The following is a 20857-nucleotide window of genomic DNA, read 5'->3' as shown; positions in this document are numbered from 1 at the left end:
TGTTAAAGTAATATATTCAGGTTTAGTTATAAAATAAAATGAAACGGCTGTTCATGGACATTGGTTATATGAACTTATAATATTGACTTATTACACATCCCAAGAAATATGTACATGCTGCAGTTACATTTACACTTCATCTTGTAACACTTGTCCAAAGGAAAGAAATATCGTAGTCGACACTATAAACCTATCACATTGTTATGTAAACAATGTTCAAACAAACAGGAGATTATCAAAGGTTCCTTCATACATGTTGTGGGCTATATGTACGTATGATTTCATTTTGAACATTGACAAATATCCAAAGTGAAATTAATTGTGTGAAAAAATGTATAAAAGACATGCAAAATATACACCATAACTGAAACTGTAAACAGCATGATACAGTGATCGTGTGCACTCTCATTCAAGGACCTTCACCTCAAAGAAATGACCAAATATGTACAACAATGTTGACGTATGACATCACTACCTGTGACCCACTTTTACAAAATGGCGTGTACACTTTCAACAGTACGCGGGATTGTACGAGGGGACTTTCGTTGATTCAGGGATCGTATAAACATAAATGTGACATGTAAGTAATCAGAAACATTCTGACAATCTATGTACTGTTATTTGTTGTCATAATTTTCATAGAAACAAACGGAGATAGTCAGAAATTCCGATAAATACCGTTGTCGTTGTGCGTGATTTGGCGTCAGTCATGGCGTCAACCAGAACGGTAACTTTGACAACTTCTGTTGAAAATATCTAATCATTGCAATGTATCTATTTGAAATTCCGTACTTCTTCCTACGTTTCTCTTCCCATGCATGTTCTGAAAATGTTGAGCCAATATATTGAACGAAAAGACGAATGGATAGCTCAAAATAGGAGAATATGCTACACTGTGTAAAATCTGAATTTTGCTTTGTTTACATTTCAACCATGTGCAGTTTTTCGAGCACAGCGTTCGTTTTCACACCTAAGTTATTTTGCTTGATTTCATCTAGCCACTTTGTATTGGTGACAAAGACCACTGGTCATTTGATTCTAAAATGTATGAGGAATTCAAGGATGTAGGTATTGCAGATAAGTTTGAAATATACGTGATGTTACAGGCGTCTCATAACCGGTGTACCTGAAACGTGATTTTGTAAACACTATCCAATATGGCGGAAAGTTCACTTCGGCGTTCGTGTTTTCGTTTTTCCCAAAACATTCTAAACGATTCTAGGGTTATCGGAGACGTTTTGGAATGATCATTGGTGATTTCATAAAAGACAGATACCAGTGATCACTAATATGCTATTTTTGAAATTCATTTCTCCGAGTAAATATCCGAAATTTAGATTTCAAAACATGCTGTAAATAACGCCGTGAGTGGTGATTTAGTAATGTGTAAAAAATGGCGACATTTACGATGTACCTAATTTTCAGAGGTCATGTTCAGTACTTTTGCTTGGCCTAAAATGCCAGTGGATGATATCACAGAACAGGGAATTTCCCACCTTATTCAAAACTGTAAAGTGTTGTTGTGTGGGGGATGTATTTTGAATTTTATTCGACTTCAAAGTGAGGGTTGTAGAGGAGGGACATATATGTCCCTCTGGCATCCAGGGGGTTAACGTCGCGTCCAAGATTATCGCCTTCAGGGAGGGGAAGTACTAGAGAAACATAAAACAAAGAAAGATGCTACTGATGAGTTTCATCGCATAACGCTATTAACATATCATATTCGGTTGACATATTCACTCGTATTTTACTATTCTGTGGTAAAGCCACTCCTAGGTTTATACATGAGTGAATGAGTGAGTGAGTGTGTGAGCGAGTATTAGTGATGATTGGTTGTACAAAGACGTCTATAGATTCTATATACGTCTTTGGTTTGTATCACGTAGGACAACAATGGACTTCTACGGCTGTACATATCTCGAGAGTTGAATGCATGTGGTTGGCGTTTGACGTATTAAGTATAAACACATCTAAAAACATTATTGAGAAATATGTTTCTTATTTACCAATACCCTTTAGCTTCGTTTCGTCAAAAGTATGTTTGTTTGTTGTTTAACGCCGCACTAAGCAATAATCAATCTATATGACTGCGGTCTGTAAATAATCGAATCTGAACCAAACAATCTAGTGATTGACATCATGAACATCGATCCACGCGAAATGCATCAACCAAGTAAGCGCCCCTGACCCCCCGGTCCCCTTAGTCGCCTCTTGCGACAAGCGTATGCGCCTTTTACGGCAAGCATGGATGGCTGAAGACCTATTCTACCCCGGATCTTCAAGGGTCTGTTTCGTCAAAAGGGATAGCATGAGTGAGTACTGTTTAACGCCGCTTTCATCAGTATGTCAGTTACATCACGGCGTGTCAGCTGGATGTTGGAGGAAAGCTCAAACTGATGCAGGTCTTAGACATAACGAGTTTGAAGAAACCAACAAGCTGACAAACCACACGACCATAGAAGTCTTACGTGATGCCACTCTGCATAGTGAATTCATCGATTTGAGTGAGTGAGTTAGATAAACTCCGTTTTGAACAGTTATTTCACTATGTGTCAGCTTCATCGAGGAGGAAAGCCCGAAGTGATGCATGTGTAGGCGCTGGGACTCGAAGCAAACATCATAATTTTTCTGGTACGCATAGGAGACGCAACTCTGCACAACGAATTGCGACGCCTATGGCGACTGTACCATCCGTGGCCCTTCATCGATTTGACGAGTTGTTGGAGACAGAAATAAAACTAAATAGAAACACAAATAGTTTGTTTCTTGCTGTCAAAACACGTTGTTTGTGAACACAACACAGACAACAATTTTACATTTGTTTTCATTTTGAGGAAAGCATGCCATATTCATATTGGTACTTTGGTTTTAGTATCCTTGCGTCGGAGTTAAAAAGAAGTTTGAAAAGAAGTATAACCACTTGAGCGCATACATATATATTTCACTTAACATACATGCGCACCATTAATCGAAAAGGGCGACAATGCGACAATATGTCACGCTGTCGCGCATTTTAACGTCTTTTGTCACAGATTTAAGATGTGGCGACAGTGCCACGACGGGACATATTTTGACCTTGAAAAACGTTTCGTTGTCGCCCTTTGGTAACAATTAAAAATATTATTCAAAGCGCAACAATGCGACCACTGGTCAAACTGTCCATTGTCGGGCTTTGGATAATTGTGATACTTTCTGCATGCTTGTTTTTGTAACGTGTCTCGACAATGCCCCTTAATGGATTCCATTATTGAAACGGACATAAAATATTTACATAGACATGTTTCGAAACTCCTTTTACTCCATTCAACCCGGTGTCAGAGCGGTACATTCAGAGTTTAAAAAAATATTCTAACTCACGGAATCCCATGACTGTAAATAAGGACTTGCAACAATGCTGCTGTTCGTCGCTGGTGTGATTACCATGTTTGACTCCACCAGTCGGTTCTCGGCGAGTGGATTGCAAGGATATATTTATAGAAGTCAATGAAAGGTAGGTAATAACGAAGGAGGGGATGTGACACGGTTATACACATCGAACATTTCAGTTGACTCCCTACTTCTTTGACATGCCTAAACTAATATAACGCACTAGTCATTTGGGTACGCATGTAAATACAACAACTGACAATGAAATGAGCGAGTGGACAGTTCAACATTTTGAGCTATAAACAAGCGCACATATAATCCCAAGCTCCAGACAGCGATAGTCCGTTCGCGGAGCTCTCTATACTACCGAGAGTGTAACGAAGGTTTCACGCGCTGGGATGGAGCTTGGATTTTTATCCTAGTCAGGGGAAGTAACTCTACTTTTACCGGAAATTGTTAATTTTTGGCGTATTGATATTATAAATGTTAATAATACTCTTTGTAACCAGAAATTGCTAAAAGTATTGTTACTTTTACGATGGAAATAATTCATATAGTACAAACCTTCTTTATATAGTTTCATAAATCGTTTAACGACAAGACTGTAGGACTATATTGTGCGTTGCTATGGAGCGGATTAATTTTAAACATGTGTTGTTAGGTCACCTCTGTAAACGATAACACCAACTCGTTTCTTCATCTTTGGAAAGAGATAACTGAATCGACTTGTCAAAATGGAGGGTGGTGCCAGCGAAACTGAAGTTTTGATCGAGGATGCAAATAAACACGCAGCAGACCCAATAAAAGAAGAGTCAGAAGGAAATACGGGAGAAAAAGCAGACGACGAAGAAAAGGCCGAAGACGAAAATTCCCTTTCAGAAGATGCTGAAGCACTTGCCGAGGAGCTAGCCAAAATTGTTGTACATGCACCTGTCATTGAACCGTAAGTAATGGTGAATACCTATTATTCAAACATAGAGGGAAAATGTTTATAAACAGGTTTTCAATGAAGGAAGGATTTGGTGAATATGATTTCAGCCAACGAACATAATGTTGACAATATCTTGTCAATGTTTACAATTGTCATTTAATAATGTTGATAACTCTTCAAAACCCATTAGTTGCTCACTTTGTTCTTAGATGCGGTAATTATGTCAACACATGAGCAAATTATTATTTATTGTATCAACAATCATATGTAGTCAGCATTGTAAAGTAAGATTTAAATCTGTGAATTTGAATAAACCAGCTTATCACATTTTTTAGGAGTAATAAGTCTGTCAGTAATACCACATATGGTCAACTTACATGCTTGAAAACTTGTATATAAATGTGATAAAGCCCTGTGTGTGTGTGTGTGTGTGTGTGATATTCCATGGTTGGATTGGCTAACCAAGTAAATTTCTTCGCTTTTCCATAAACTGAGAAAAAAAGCTCAAGCCCGGTTGTTTCCTGATTGGCTGATAAAAGAATGGGTCGGGCCTGAGTTGCACTATTATCATAATAAGAATGATATCACTGATTTCGTACTGTATGTTGTATACAGTTTTTGTTATGTAATGTGATTAAATCAGCAGTCTGAAATTATTAATGTGTTGATATTTTTTTATAAGAATTGAAGTGGATTTACACAGTGTGCACATCGGTTCTTACATTTATGCCTCAAAAACACCAAAAATATTGAAGTCCATCATTATTCGTTCTGAACATGCTGAATTTGGTTATTTGTCCAAACAATGCCTTATATACAAGCTGACAATTTTGATGAATGCAAAGATGGAAATGTATCTTCCATGCCCTTTTATGTCAACAGTCCACCAAAGGAAGTATTTGACCCAGCAGAATTTCCATCATCATACAAAGACAACCTCCCAAAGGAAAAGCTTGTTCTCCAGTACGCTGACAACTTCCGCAGACAGTACGTCCACCTCTACAGAGACAGGAAGCCACTCTTCCTCAACCCACTGAATGAGTTTTATATTGACGTATGTTGATCACATTTATGTTCCTTTGTCATTATTTCGGTCTAAAAAAGATATCAATGTATCATATAATGGGTAGGTTTCTCAGGAGGATAAGGCCAGTGGATAAGAAGTTGAATGATATCCATTGGAGTCATATATGGATACTGATGCAAATATCAAAGGTCAAGTAGGGACTGCTTTCAGTATTTACAAACAACATGACATCGCCCTTGTCTTTTGTATTCCAGTCAGAATTATCCATCAGGAATCTTGAGAAACTACTCGGATAATTGCTATCATTATCAAAAGAAGAGTCTAATATACTGAAAAACAGTCTCTAACTGTGATGTAGCTAAGATGTCTTACAAGTTTAGGCAACTTTGGACATATAAATTGCGAAACAATTTTGCGAGGACACTAGCCCTTCAAATAACATTTTTTAATTCGTCTTCTTGATGGCCCACTTAGTGGGAACAACTATCCATCTTCATATGTGCCCATGTGGCATGCTTGAAACACCAAACACTTTGATCTCTGACTGCCCGACATCTTCCCTAGGCAAGGGACTGGGATAGTGTTGTGCAGTATTTGAGATTGATTGGTGGTGAGAAACAAGACCAACTGTTCTTAAGCCTTACGTGACACATTGCTTACAGAAATTGGTCTGCACAACTATCCGTCCAACTCAACTACCCTACAAGGAGCTGTATAACTGGGATGGTGCAGCAGAGTTTGTGGCCGACTACCTCAACTTCCAGACCCTTGATCCACCCTATGAGCTGGTAAGACAGTCCGGGTATACATTGTAGCGACCTCATAGCAGGATATACATTAACATCTTTGTGTAACTATTGGTCGAGTATATTTTTCTAAATCACTATCGTGAACATCATGATTATATTCTTGATGTGTTGTGATAAAATGTAATTTTAGTTTTTAGATTATTTCTCATAATTTTATAAATGAGGCCTGTCCTTTTAAGTTTTGCTATACAATATAAGAATGTAAATCAAACAGTATTTTTATTTATTATTAATTGTTTACTTTTGCAAAATTAAGGTTTCAACTTTTGAAGTTAAATTGGTATGGCCTGATACACACATCTTGAGAGAAAACCTATGCATATGAAATATGCTTGTCGTTTTTTTTAATACAAATATTCAAGTAAGACACATCATTTTTAATATTTAAGTTTTAAGAAAAAGAAAGATTTTATAAAATTAAATTCTCTTAGACTTTCCCATGTTTACTGGGTATGTGTTATTTATTTGTGGTTCTTTAAAATGTGATGTTGTCGGGATGCTTATATGGCTATGTTGTTTGTTTTAGCCCAAGGTCTTACTTTCCCCGTCCACAGTCCTGAAGCGCCAGAAGGGCAACTGTTTTGAGTATAGCACCCTGCTGTGTTCTCTGCTGATTGCTGCTGGATATGATGCATATGTGGTCAGCGGATATGCCACACGGGAGACATGCCTGGCTGACGAGTCACGAGAGATATGCCCCATGCTTAAGAAGAAAGAGGAGGTATACACTCCATTTGGGGGGCCACAGATTGATCATTAGATTTTCATGCATTAAAAATCAAGTAGAAATGGTAACTGAAAAACTTGGAAGAAGATATTCCTGCATATACTATTGCCTCATCAACATTACATACATCCACTGGTGACAAAAGCGATGGCATAAATCCTGCTGGGAATCATGCAGGACGCAAAAGCACTGTTAGTCCCCATGATTCCCAGTTAGGTGGTCTAGCTTTGGTTGCTATAGTAGTCTATGGCCTGGTTTTAATTTATATGAACTAATCTACTGAAAAATTCTTTGTTTAATATTGCTCAGGTTTGTTTTATATCTAGACTGTGATATGGCTGCCCGACAGTCCCTATTGTTAGTGATGGATATGACGCTGACTGTAAATGTTTGATAGCTGTTTACTCTCTGTTGCAAACAGAGTGCACATGAAAACATACACCAATACAGCGTTGGCAATCTCAATAAAATCAGATCTTAGACTTACGTCTCGTTTACCCTTTGTTTAGCGATAGCGAGAACTGTAAGATCTGATTTTTATGAGATTGGTAGTGTTGGGCAGTGTTTGTGATTGATCGGTGGTGAGAAACAAGACTAACTGTTCTGAAGCCTTATGTGACACATTGCTTACAGTCCTTCGTCAACAGGTCTTGAATAACAGTAACTATCTTGTTCTCATCGCGATATATGGCTGCAATATTGCCGATGTGATGTAAAATTTAAAGTCACTTGTTCATTCACTACCTCAACAACATGGCAGAAGGTATCCAGTATACTGTAATAGAGCTGATATAGGCATGCTAAACTGATACTTCGTTGTGGCGCTGTTGTGAAAGTGTGATAAATGTCAATCCCTGTCATTGTAGAGAAAAGAGGAAGAGAAGAGGAAGGAGATGAAGAAGTACACTGTGAAGCCCCCGCGGGATCTGCGGAGTAAGTTCGAGCTGAAGCAGGAGCGGAGGAGACAGGAGGAACAGAAGGCAGAGGAGGAGAAGAGGAAGAAGGAGGAGGAGGAACGACTGGCGGTAGACATATATACTTGATTTCAAAATTTTCACCTCCCAGGGCCTAGTTCTTGTACTAGACTTTTACTACTGTCACCCCTAGGCAGTAAAACAAAAATAACAAAGACTTTCCTATACCATTATTGATTCCATATATACTGATGACAATAAGTAAGGTACACATTTAACATGTTTAAAGGGAAAGACTTGTTGAATGTGATTTCATGTAAGTTGACAATATGGCAGCCCTCTAGGATAACATTAGACTCTTAATGGTTTCATATGAACATTATGTTAGAGTGAGGGATGTGAGTATGGATTTATACCACTTTCAGCAATATCCCAGCAATATCATGACAGAGGACATCAGAAATGGGCTTCACACATTGTACTCATGTGGGGAATTGAACCCAGGCCTTTGGCATGATGTGTAAAAGCTTCATCCACTAGGCTACCCCATCGCCCCATATCATATTACAATTATCCATAGTCATCAGGTCAATAACTGTGGTAAACCACCAGAGTGGTAAACTTCTCTGACCTGCATCACTTTTGCCTTAACGCCAACAATAAGCTGACACATTGTGGTAACTGATCTACTGTTGAAAGCAGTGTTTAAACTCAATTTTAGTGAAGTTTGAATGAAGACAGCAGTTCCACATTCTGTATCAGTATTCCTGCTGTAGTGGCCAGTGTTATCTGCCCTTCTGGTAAACAAACATGGCAGGTTTGACTGTTCAAGAAGTTTCAGGATGGGACAGTTCCTAGAAGGATGGCTGTACCTTGATGTGAATGCAATTTTGCTGAAGCTATGTTTGCTTTCATGATTGTATTGGAGCTGCACATAGATAACCTTCTATCTCACATTAAACTCATGACATGCTCACAATCGTGGCCATCATCTTTAGACGTTACAAAAGCACAGGGAACCTGCAGTAGCATATTAGGTTATCTTAAAGAATTGTATTAAGAAACTAAGATGAACCAATTCTATAATGATATTGTTTCTAGCTGATTCAGTTTTAAGCAGGACAAATGAACAGATATAACAAGAGTTGTCTCCCTTTACTCATACTGGCATTTCTCAATGGAGTGTGTTTTCTTGTTATTGATGTGGCTATAATGAGATACGCCAAACTTTATATTTCTGTTGGCTCTGAATTATGCTTAAGGTCATTTTCTTTGGTGGAAAATGTACTTGTGTTTATTATGTTATGCACTTATGTTATGTCATACCATATTATGGTGTGATGTATTAATTGTGTCAAATATATCGATTTCTGAGTCGATGTCTTTATAGGAATTTTAGAAGCTGAATATAAGTATGACAAGAAGGAATATGGATAACAACTTCTTTATCATACTTACACAACATTTTAGGCCTAGTTCTTCGCCCTTCATCACCAGCTTTGAAACGTTGAACTCGTATGTACATGTATAACATAATACTCCTTGTCATAAGGTGTAATGAAGTCTATCATTCAGACCCTGAAACAATATATCCAATATTCCCATATAAGTCTATAATAGCTGGCAAGTCTAGATTACTGCAGTTTCAGGAGAAACTCTCTGGGCTCCTTTTTATTATATAAATTAACAAGTGTTTTTTTTCTGTAGAATATTTTATCTAAGGCTGCATCGTAGACTAATAGTCAACTCCCCCAATAAGTACAATGTGGGAAGTCCTCTTGCATTCCCCATTATTTTCTGATATTCGGTAAAGATATAGTCACTGACTGTATTGTAGGCCCTAGAGCTGCCTCCCACCGACCCCCTCCACGGGCTGAGGATTCACTCCTGGGTGCTGATTCTGTCAGGGAAACGAGAGGTCCCAGAGAGCTTCTTCATCGAGCCCTTCACTGGCCTGTCACATGAAGCAGACAGCCCCAACTACCTGGGCATCGAGTCGGTGTGGAACAACGTCAACTACTGGGTCAACATGCAGGACTGTTCCGATGGAGTCAAGGTATTATTTCTGCCATAGGTGTGGAAAATCTGTTTGTCTGGTCACCACTTTAGAGATAAACCTAGTGTGTTTTCAATGTAGAGGTTTTGAACATTGATTTGATACCTGCAAATGTAATTTGAACCTGAAGGCAATTGCCCGTCAAATTTGAAAAGTTTACAGTTATCCAGTCAAAGTTCGCAATGACTACATCAAAAATGCAGTGGGTTTATCTCCATTCTACCTTGAAACAATGACAAAACAAATGAAAACGCTTTGGCTATAGCAGAAATTAGTGATGTGGCCTTGATGTGGCAAAAACATGCTATCTTAAGCCTAAACATCCACCCTAGTACACCAAACTAAACTCTACATGATAGAGAACATATGGGTTATCCAAGGATATGTAAAAGGATGCATTAAGTAGTAATGCAGAATAAGTATTACATTTGTAAAAAATATGTAGATTTTACTTAATATTTTGAGTTGGTTGAAAGACGAATTCAGGGATCAGTGAGGATCGATTTTAATCTGCATATATCTATATACCTTATGTACCCAGATCATAACTTTCACCGTTGTACATGAACCACTTCACCGAGATACGTTGTAATCATGTAGTCAAACTGAAGAAACTTTGTAATGTTTGTTCTAAAGTACATGCCCCTATTATGACGTCATGAAGTTCTACAGATATGAAGTCTAAGCATTGTAATGCAGTAGATACGACATCACAGTACGTGATAGAGTAGCCCCCAAAATTAAATCTTTAAGTTTTCCGCCCCAAATATATTACCACACTTGTAAATAATGTGGAAACATGTTATTTAGCCACCGTCTTAGAAGTAAGATCAGTATTTGAAATTGCAAAACAGGCAGGATTGAGGTTTGATACCACTGGCGGAGGAATCAGAATGCAGGATCGTAAAATGTCGTATCAGAAGTATGGATGATGAATATAAACATACCAAAACACGTTTGACCCTGGTTCAAACTCATCTTTTGACATCTTTACTAGTAAACTGTTATTAGCATGATTACCTCGCCTACTATTTTGTGCAAACTATTCGGAAACAGTTCAGAGTCTACCGCCCTATTCCTGACACTGGTGCTGAAATGAAAGATTTAAGTATTTACATTGTTTGTAATTAAGTATGAAAGTCAGGCTCCTTTCATAACCCATATGTTAAAAATTGAAGATTTTGGTAAGCCCCAGATACAAATACCATATTATTAAATATCAAGGACCCCAAACGTCCTTTAATTTTTTAACACTGTGTATATACGGTGTATCAAGCAACTATTCATTTTGTTTGGCATAGTCTCAAGATGAGCATAGTGGATAGAGTGTCTGTCCGGAAAGCAAAAGGTCAGTGGTTTACCCCTTGGCCGTGTCATACTAAAATATGTTTGCCTGACACTTGGCATTAAGGGGATAAAACGAAGACTGGTCGGCTCAGATTCAGAATAGTGTGTCTGAGTGTGGTATCCATGTTAAACTGTGGCATGGTAATTCAGTCTGCAAGTACTGTAAATCCTCCATAATCCAGACTAGCACAAGCAGCCATATAGACACGCGTCCTTATGAGTGGCTATGTAAGGGAAATGGGGTAGACTGCAGTATTTGGGCCCCAGAACCGGAACAACCAGAAGTTGTCGAATAAAAAACATTCCACGCATGCACACTCCATTACTTGTAGTTGAAAAGAGAGGAATTTAAGGCTACCATTTTTTTTACCCTACTGAACACTGTCGAAAGTTTAATGGAAATGATCTTGAAAGTGAAGTTCAACTCACCACCTGACCTGGAGTAACTGTGACATAACCTTATTCCAGGGCCTGTCCTATGACCTGGGAGACTGTACGATGTGGGAGTACATGTTCCCGGGTGTGGACAAGCACCTGCTGCAGATCCCGGAGACTGAGGAAGATCTCATGGACGGCCTGGATGATGATGAGGTAGGTCCTTGTTGTTGGAGATGCTTCTGAATGTGCAGGACTTTTTCAAGTTTACCATGTTTTTTTTCTGTCATGGTTTTATGTTGTGATTATTCCTATATTGAACATATATTGTATGTCATAAACTTGATAACTTGCTGATTCATTAACAGACAGCTCTTTCCAAAAATGTTGGTAAGAAGTCGACTGATTTGTCTGCTTTTAATTTTATCACATGATAAATATCTGTTGTGTTGCAGGAGAGTAATGATGACGTAGAGAAGCACCTTGACATGCCCCCATCCTGGGTGGAGCCCCTCAGACTCTCCCTCAGAGGTGGGTAGCAGCCTCATTAGTTGACTGATCTCCTGACTGCCCCTGTTGTGAACGCACCATGGAGGCAGATTCTGCTCATTTGCCGCAGCAGTTGCATGGAACCAGATACCATTTGAACTCAAAACCTGTCCTGTCTATTCTGCATTCAAAGCACTTCTCATGACCTATCTCTTCCGCCAAACCCATCAAATATTTTTATTATTTCCATCACCACCACCACCACAATAATGTCAGTTGTTTGGGTTCAAGGGCAGGCGAGATTCACCATCCCCCTTGTCATAGTACCCCCACAACACTTACGTTGTTGCTCATGAAATCAAGCAAACCACAGGTTTTCATGGACGACTTTCATGACATCGCTGTTGCATAGCATGTTCCCGAGGCAAGGGAGTTAGCTGCCTGTAAATTTGGCCAAGGGTGGAATCTGGACTTTTATAGCCAGTTAACTCCCCTGCCTCAGGAAGATGTTTCGTGAGTTAAATGGTTCAATAATGGGCCGCACAGGATTTTATGAGGTCAATGGACTTGTACTCCACAAGACGGAAAGCTAATGACACATGTATCGAATCGCCACCAGATTCTCGGTATGGTAACTGAACGTGCACACAGGTTCTGTTGTGACAAACAAAGGAAGCCACATGTAGCCACATCACATACCATCGCTCCGGCTTGTTAACGGAGTAAGAATCTACATCAAAACGTCGCCATATGCAACAAACCAGAAGCTGTTATACATAAAGTTAGACATGTTCTTACTGTGTTTGTTTCATGTTAACTCAGGTATAATACTTCGAGGTAGTGTGTTTGGTATGCTGGTATTGCTAACCACATTATTATTTCGTACAAAAATGTTTTAAACATCTGGGTTTGCAAAATAGATAAGACATGAGCCCAGCCTTTTATATGATGCTCTGAAGTGATGTCATGTTGCTTAGCAACACATCACAACATGCACAAACAATTATGACGATGGACACTGAGCCTGTCAGCATAAAGGAAATGTTTTTTGTCAGATTTGTTAATTTGTCTAGTGTTTATCTTAGTGTCACTCCGACAGTTCCATCAGTGATGTTACATGTCTCAGACTAACTCCTTATCAAACTAGTGTACACACATCCTTTACATCTTTTGGGGGCTTGTGAACAAAACTGACAACACACAGACATCACCATAACGTTTCTAGTGAAACTGGGGCGGTCGGGTAGCCTAGTGGTTAAAGCGTTCGCTAGTCACGCTGAATACCCCGGTTCGATTCCCGACATAGGTACAATGTGTGAAGCCCATTTCTGGTGTCCCCTGACGTGATATTGCTGGAATATTGCTAAAAGCGGCGTAAAACCATACTCACTCACTCACTCACTCACTCACTCACTCACTCACTCACTCACTCACTCGCTCGCTCCAGTGAAACTAGCTCCAATGAAATTAGCCCCAGATAGTCGCGTCTCATGATGTTACTCTTTGCAAGTAAGTTGTTTGTACTCTTTGGTCACCCCCCTTATGTAAACACTCACTGAACACCAGGGGTTATCTCCCCTTCACCACTCTTATATTTCAGGGAGCCTGCAAAAGAAATGAAATAAAAATGTCATATCACAGAATTTCTGCAAAGGGAATTGTTTGACTGTTTAATGCTTGAATCCTCATCCATACTGCATGTACTTATGTGACAGATTTTGAGATGCGTTGTCCACAAGGCAAGAAGACCAAACTGTACAAGCGAGCTAAGCTGGAAAAGTTTGCCCACTATCTCCTCAACGATGGCCTTGTGTCTCGGCTGTCTGTGTACGATGACAAAGAGTGTGAGTGTCACCTGGGACTGCTTAGGCTGTTTCATTAAGAAAAAGATTTGAGGCAATATATAAAGTCTATTATAAGCACTATTTATGAATTCTGTAAAATTCACCCTTAGAAATTAACACTTGATGCAAACCTGGGACTAGTACAAGTTCCTGTTGGTATGGACAAATTTCCCATTTCTTTTAACATTACAAGGGCATTTTATCTTTATCCGGGCTAGTAAAGCTTTAGTATGGTTCTAACCCTGTTCACCACATAACGATAGGTTAAACTGCAGGTGAATAGGTTACAATACATTTAAACAACAGACAAGCTTTAAACCACTGAACACATGGCTGCATATTCTCATAATGCTTTTTTTTCACATTTTGCAGAATACTACCCATGAACCATAACATTAAATTGAATTCTGTCCTCTGTTAAAATTTATTTTAAAAATATTTATTAAAAGAAGTATCCCCTGGTATGTGCAGTCTGATTTGTTTTGTCATAATTATGTTTTGAGCATCAATTGTGTATGAGCCTTTGCACTATAAAATACCCCTCACTCACTGACATCTGTTCCTTGCAGTGACGGACCTTGTCCTTGTGAAGGAGTACTATGCACATCGTAAGGACAAGCTCCACACAAGGGTGCACAACCATCGCACTGGCTGGGTCACCGAGTTCTTCAACCCTGGTCGAGTCAAATGTCTTAAAGGTATGGCTTGTCCACACATGGATATCTTGAACAAAATTAGGCAATTTCTTCACATCTTAACTGAGATAATACCAATTACTCTTTTTTAATGCTAGGATAGTTCTTGCAAGGGTGTTTACTAAGATAGTTCTTGCATGGGTGCTGACTTGGATAGTTCTTGCATGGGTGTTAACTAAGATAGTTCTTGCATGGGTGCTGACTTGGATAGTTCTTGCATGGGTGTTAACTAAGATAGTTCTTGCATGGGTGCTGACTTGGATAGTTCTTGCATGGGTGTTAACTAAGATAGTTCTTGCATGGGTGCTGACTTGGATAGTTCTTGCATGGGTGCTGACTTGGATAGTTCTTGCATGGGTGTTAACTAAGATAGTTCTTGCATGGGTGCTGACTTGGATAGTTCTTGCATGGGTGTTAACTAGGATAGTTCTTGCATGGGTGTTGACTAGGATAGTTCTTGCATGGGTGCTGACTTGGATAATTCTTGCATGGGTGCTGACTTGGATAGTTCTTGCATGGGTGCTCACTTGGATAGTTCTTGTATCGGTGCTGACTTGGATAGTTCTTGTATCGGTGCTCACGTGGATAGTTCTTGCATGGGTGTTCACTAAGAGAGTTCTTGCATGGGTGCTCACTTGGATAGTTCTTGTATGGGTGCTCACTTGTATAGTTCTTGCATGGGTGCTCACGTGGATAGTTCTTGCATGGGTGCTCACTTGGATAGTTCTTGTATCGGTGCTCACTTGGATAGTTCTTGCATGGGTGCTCACTTGGATAGTTCTTGTATCGGTTCTCACTTGGATAGTTCTTGTATCGGTGCTGACTTGGATAGTTCTTGTATCGGTGCTGACTTGGATAGTTCTTGCATGGGTGCTCACTTAGATAGTTCTTGTATCGGTGATCACTTGGATAGTTCTTGCATGGGTGCTCACTTGGATAGTTCTTGTATCGGTGCTCACGTGGACAGTTCTTGCATGGATGCTGACTTTTATAGTTCTTGCATGGGTGCTTGTGGATAGTTCTTGTATCGGTGCTGACTTGGATAGTTCTTGCATGGGTGCTGACTTGGATAGTTCTTGCATGGGTGCTGACTTGGTGAGTCTTGTATCGGTGCTCACTTGGATAGTTCTTGCATGGGTGTTGACTTGGATAGTTCTTGCATGGGTGCTCACGTGGATAGTTCTTGTATCGGTGCTCACTTGGATAGTTCTTGCATGGGTGCTCACTTGGATAGTTCTTGCATGGGTGCTGACTTGGATAGTTCTTGCATGGTTGCTCGCTTGGATAGCTCTTGTATCGGTGCTGACTTGGATATGTCTTGCATGGGTGCTGACTTGGATAGTTCTTGCATGGGCTCTGACTTGGATAGTTCTTGCATTGGTGCTCACTTGGATAGTTCTTGTATCGGTGCTCACTGGGTTGGTTCTTTTATGAAACCTAATAGGATAGCTACAAGCCAGAGGCTTGACAATCACCCACACTGTCCATGAGGTAATTTGAGCTGACAAAGGGATGATGCAGAAATAGCACTTCAGAGAGATCTTACAAACATATATCAAGTGATCATTTAATGAGCAGACTTTTCTCAGAACTCCAGTAAACATGGTATAAATGACAACCTGTTTTTGTAAAAAATATTTTCTTGTGGTTATTTCATTATTAATCTGATATATATGATAGTTCTCCTTTCATAGGAGGTCGTTTTTTCCGCATTTAGACACTTTAATGTCTTTTTTATCCTCCTCTGCTTTCAACTCAAATTACACTGGATTTTTTATCGGGGCTTTGTCATCTTATTGTTTTGGAAGATATGAGACAATTTCAGTGTCCTTTTCATCATGTTCGTCCTTGCCTTATCTATTTTCCAACTTATTAAAAATATATTGGAAAAACTCAAACTCATTAATCATGATGCCAGTGCCAGGGATCACATAATCTTTTAGAACCCAAAGGCCTTGCTAAATTACTTAAATGATTTTCTTCCCAACCTTTCTCACTACCAAACACCCTGCCTGAAATCATTTTGTTGTCCCCAAGTCGCTAAAAAATGTATGCACCCTTCTCTCTTTTCAATGTTTACTTGTTGAAATACACAAGTGGTCCTGTCATGTGAATCACATCCATTGACTGTTAATGTACACACATGCTTTGATCATGTGGATCAGTGTGTTAGAAAAGAAAATACCAATCTTCTCACATTGTTTATTAATTTGGATAAAAAATTAATAGTTATTGTTGTCTCAGATAAATAATGTAGAGTATATTGTTTTGGAAATGATGTAGTACTTACTGGAGTGTGAAAATGAAATGGAACACCACCTATTGCCTTGAGAGGTGTGCTTGGGTTAGGGCAACTAGATGAAGCATTTGCTCATCACACTGAAGACCCAGGTTTGAATCCTCACATGGGCGAAATGTGTGAAACCAGTTCTTGGTGCCCCCCATTGGGATATACAGTCGAACCCGTTATACCTAACAGGACACGTTATGACTTCAAAATATGCATTCGAGATAACGAGGCATGAAGATCCAGACAGATCAAGTAACAGTAATATATATGCACAGCAATACGATAACCAAGTGCCAGTCTCACCTCAAGGTTTTAAATTCACAGCTTGGATATTGTGATTTGCATCACATGGCTTTGATTCCTTTAATCCGACTTTGATTAGCACTTTTTGATGTACCCAGGAAGTTCTGCCATGATTTGCTCATGTCTAAGCACAATGTTTTATTTGTCAATAGAGATTACAATTACAATTGGGTTAAAAAGGAAAGTACATACAGTAAACTACGGTTATAACGAACTCATAGGGACTACTAATTTTAGTTCGTTATAACGGTAGTTCGTTATAAGCATATATACAGCATAACTACAGCAAATAGTCGGGACTAAAAAAGTAAGTTCGTTATATCCGTCAGTTCGTTATAAGCGTGTTTGTTATAACCGTAGTTTACTGTAATTGGTTGAGCTATTGCAAGGCCGTAGGTTAGCTTTTTTTGACAGGGGGGGCAAATATTTGTACAAGTATCACTTGTCCCCAACTTGATTCAAATAAAACTGTTTTCTATGAAAAATCTAGGGGGGTCAACTGGCCCCCCTGCCCCCCGGCTGGCTACGGCACTGTATAGGTTTAAACTGCACTGTACATATAAAGCTATGTTAGATGTGAGGAGAAAGGAGATATACTTGCACTTTTCGGGGGCACGGGTGGCCCAGTCGTCTAATGCGCCGCGATTCGCTGTGCAGAGTTGCATCCCTTGGGCACGCCAGAAACCTATGATTGTGGGTTCGAATCCCGGTTCGCCCCGATTATGTTTCTAGGTATGTCAGCACCATACCCGTGCTCGTGGGTTTCACTGAAGTGGTAAATGTCTGAGACCTGCATCACTTCGGGCTTTCCTCCCACATTAAGCTGACACGCCGTGATATAACTGGAATACTGTTAAAAGCGGCGTTAAACCCAACTCACTCACTCACTCACTCACTTGCACTTTTCAAAACTGTTAATGTGACAAATGCCAACTTTGAGATAAAGGTACAAAATTCTGTAGTAAAGTCAAAGTTGGAACTGAGTTCAAGGTTTGAGATAGCTCTATGTAATTCTATCTCGAATTCGTGATAAGCAGCCACCCTTAAATATATATATATACAAGCCAGTCAGCCATTTGCATTACCATCTCGTCAGACCAGGTTAAATGCTGTTAGACCAGGTTCACCAGTGCCAGGCCATGCATGGTCTCCTGTCAATCTTTGGAACTTCTTTGTGGAACTTCACATGATATTTTACCTTCATGTTTTACAAAGGATCACAAAAGAAGAGCCTTTGCAGATCTGTCAGCAACATGCGTGAAGTTCACGCCTTTGGATCAAATGCTCTAACACTCCTCAGCAAACATCTCACGCAAAATTATGTATTCGGTACATCTATGGTGACAGGTAATCTCACTCCGAACACACCCTTGGGGGTTGTCAGCTCTGTCTTTGGTTATTTGATATTTAAATCTAGTATTATTCTTGACCTGTCAGAGCACCAGTACAAGGCCAGTCAGCCAGGACCAGAGAATGAGAGGACGATGACCTTCCACAATGATGCCCGAGTGGATGGACTGGTCAAACGTATTGAGACACCGGCTGAGATGACCGAGCACTTCAAAGACAGAGATGACTTCCTCTTCTACAAACATGTCATCTTTAGCAAGAGAGTAAAGAAGTTTGGCCCACAGGATGGGTCCTCATCGGCCAACCAGAGACCTATATTGGTAAGGAATTGTTGTATTTGTTGAAAACTGTTGTATATTTGGCAGTTGCTGCATTGTGTACTGTTATGTCATAATGTGAGTCACTATATGATACTGGGAAGGATGAGGTCCCTAGTAACCATGGTAACCCAGGCTTGTGTTAGGAGCCAACTAACCAGGATCAGGGATGTCTTGGCTACTTTTGTGTGTTGTACCGTGAGAATGTAGATCACTGACCATGCTTTCAGCATGTTCAGTCACAGTTTGGTCTCGTCAATACATACTTATTTACAGGGTTGGAATTTTGTTGACTGCATAGTTTAATTTTAACTTTAACTTCCCAATTTTTAAAGTAAACTTGAGTCAGAAATTGTATCTATTGGAAGGATATGTGCTGAACTAAATATATATTCAAATATGTTTTTAATTCTTGGTGCTATTTGTCTCAAAGTTATCAACAATGTTTGAACTTGTGAATAGGAATAAAAGTCTAGAAGGAGTGATATTGACATACACACAATTTTTTTCAATACATTTTGTACAACAAATAATTTGCCCAATATCTTGAACAGCAAGAAGGCTTTTTTTTGTCAGGCCAGACACATTTTGTTTTTGTGTTTTATTGAAGAAGCTGCCTAAATCTTTAACAAGACTTTACGATAAAACTATGCTTATGTAACCATCTGTTTTTCTTAACTTCGAGTTTGTTGAAGGAAATATATAAAAAATAATGTTTGTTTTTCAACTTTGCGTCCTCTATTTTGTGACAATGATGAAACTGTAAAACACAAAACAAATTGTTAGCCCTTTGAATAAAAGAATATGTGTGCAAACAGTTGACACATATTTCAGCAAATTCGATGACAGCTTGGCATTTTCTAAGGCAAAAAAATCATGAGAACTGATCTGTACAAGATTCCTTAGAAGAGACGCTGCCCTTCACCAGTCAGGTTCCATGTTCGGTGTTGAGAGAAGGACACACTGAGGATGCTCATCTCATCTGATTATCTAACATTGACAAAGCCCCTTGTCATGTCCAGCAAGGCCTCACTACCAGTAATCCCCAAATTATCAAGCTATCATTATCTGCCAACACTGTCACTGCCAACATCCGAGTGATGGTATTAATTGTCGACTTGATGCCTACCAACAGTAGGAGGCCATTATAGTTTTATTCTGCGTGGCTTTTCTTTAGCGGCAGCTATTTGACCAAGCTGGAAATAGTTTTAATTTGACATCTCAGCGGCAAGCTTGACATTTCTTTCTTGTCTTGACGTCAGTGTCAGTCTTCCTTACGGCCAGTCCGTATGTTTATAATTTTGAGAAAGGAATTCATTTTTTCCCTCTTGTGTAATAAGTCTTTGTTGAGATTCTTTGAAAGTCAGAACTTTTTCCATCTGTCAAGTTTAAAAAGGTTATATTTTCATCATATTTGAAAATATTTTGGGCTATATTGTCTATTGATGTCAGTGACGTTCTTTTTCCAAAATGGCATCTCATGAGGAGAGTTATGTGTTGAAATGGAAAACATTTTCATGTTAAATATTTACAAAACTTGTGAACTTGAACAGCAGCGTGTGATATAACCATTTTCGCAAAAAGTAGGATTTTATTTTTCTATATTCAATGCAAATATCAGAAATACATACGACATAAATGCACTGAAGCATATTAAGCATCAAGAGTTATATATATATATATACAGTTAATTCCCGTATTGACCTTATGAAAATATTGATTTTAATCATGGATAGTCTATTTTAACTGAAATGTGAAGCTGATATTTTTTTTATTAATATTTGTTCAACATTTCTAATATCCATGATATCTGTACTATTTTTGACAAAGAATGTACACATTATATTCATTCAAAGTAGAAGGTGAGTTTAAACTAATAATTTCAAGCAATTTGCAATTTCCTGGTGGTTTTGTGTCCCTAAGAAAGGATTTAATTCAACTTAAAACTGAGACTTTATAGGGTTTCATCGGTTTTAGATATTCTTTCTTGGCTATCAAGTTCTTCCAATTAGCAATT

General features: G+C 39.0%; 1 protein-coding gene across 1 annotated transcript in view; it reads left to right on the top strand.

The window, feature by feature from the left end:
* The first annotated feature begins 3471 nt into the window (after positions 1–3471).
* Positions 3472–20857, top strand: part of LOC124146466 (dynein regulatory complex subunit 7-like) — a 33277-nt gene continuing 15891 nt past the window's right edge. Inside the window, exons 1-12 of the mRNA XM_046516772.2 lie at positions 3472–3490; positions 4028–4309; positions 5180–5351; positions 5987–6112; positions 6660–6854; positions 7727–7885; positions 9612–9830; positions 11646–11768; positions 12008–12083; positions 13757–13885; positions 14455–14583; positions 18611–18843. Of these exons, the coding sequence (XP_046372728.2) occupies positions 4101–4309; positions 5180–5351; positions 5987–6112; positions 6660–6854; positions 7727–7885; positions 9612–9830; positions 11646–11768; positions 12008–12083; positions 13757–13885; positions 14455–14583; positions 18611–18843 (1770 nt within the window). The 5' untranslated portion in view covers positions 3472–3490; positions 4028–4100. The remainder of the gene's footprint in view (positions 3491–4027; positions 4310–5179; positions 5352–5986; positions 6113–6659; positions 6855–7726; positions 7886–9611; positions 9831–11645; positions 11769–12007; positions 12084–13756; positions 13886–14454; positions 14584–18610; positions 18844–20857) is intronic.

This window comes from Haliotis rufescens, unplaced genomic scaffold (assembly GCF_023055435.1).
Source record: "Haliotis rufescens isolate VD_foot unplaced genomic scaffold, xgHalRufe1.0.p SCAF_3, whole genome shotgun sequence".
Lineage (NCBI taxonomy): Eukaryota > Metazoa > Mollusca > Gastropoda > Lepetellida > Haliotidae > Haliotis > Haliotis rufescens.
Note: the sequence above shows the minus strand (reverse complement) of the source record. Positions and strands in the feature narration are given on the sequence as shown.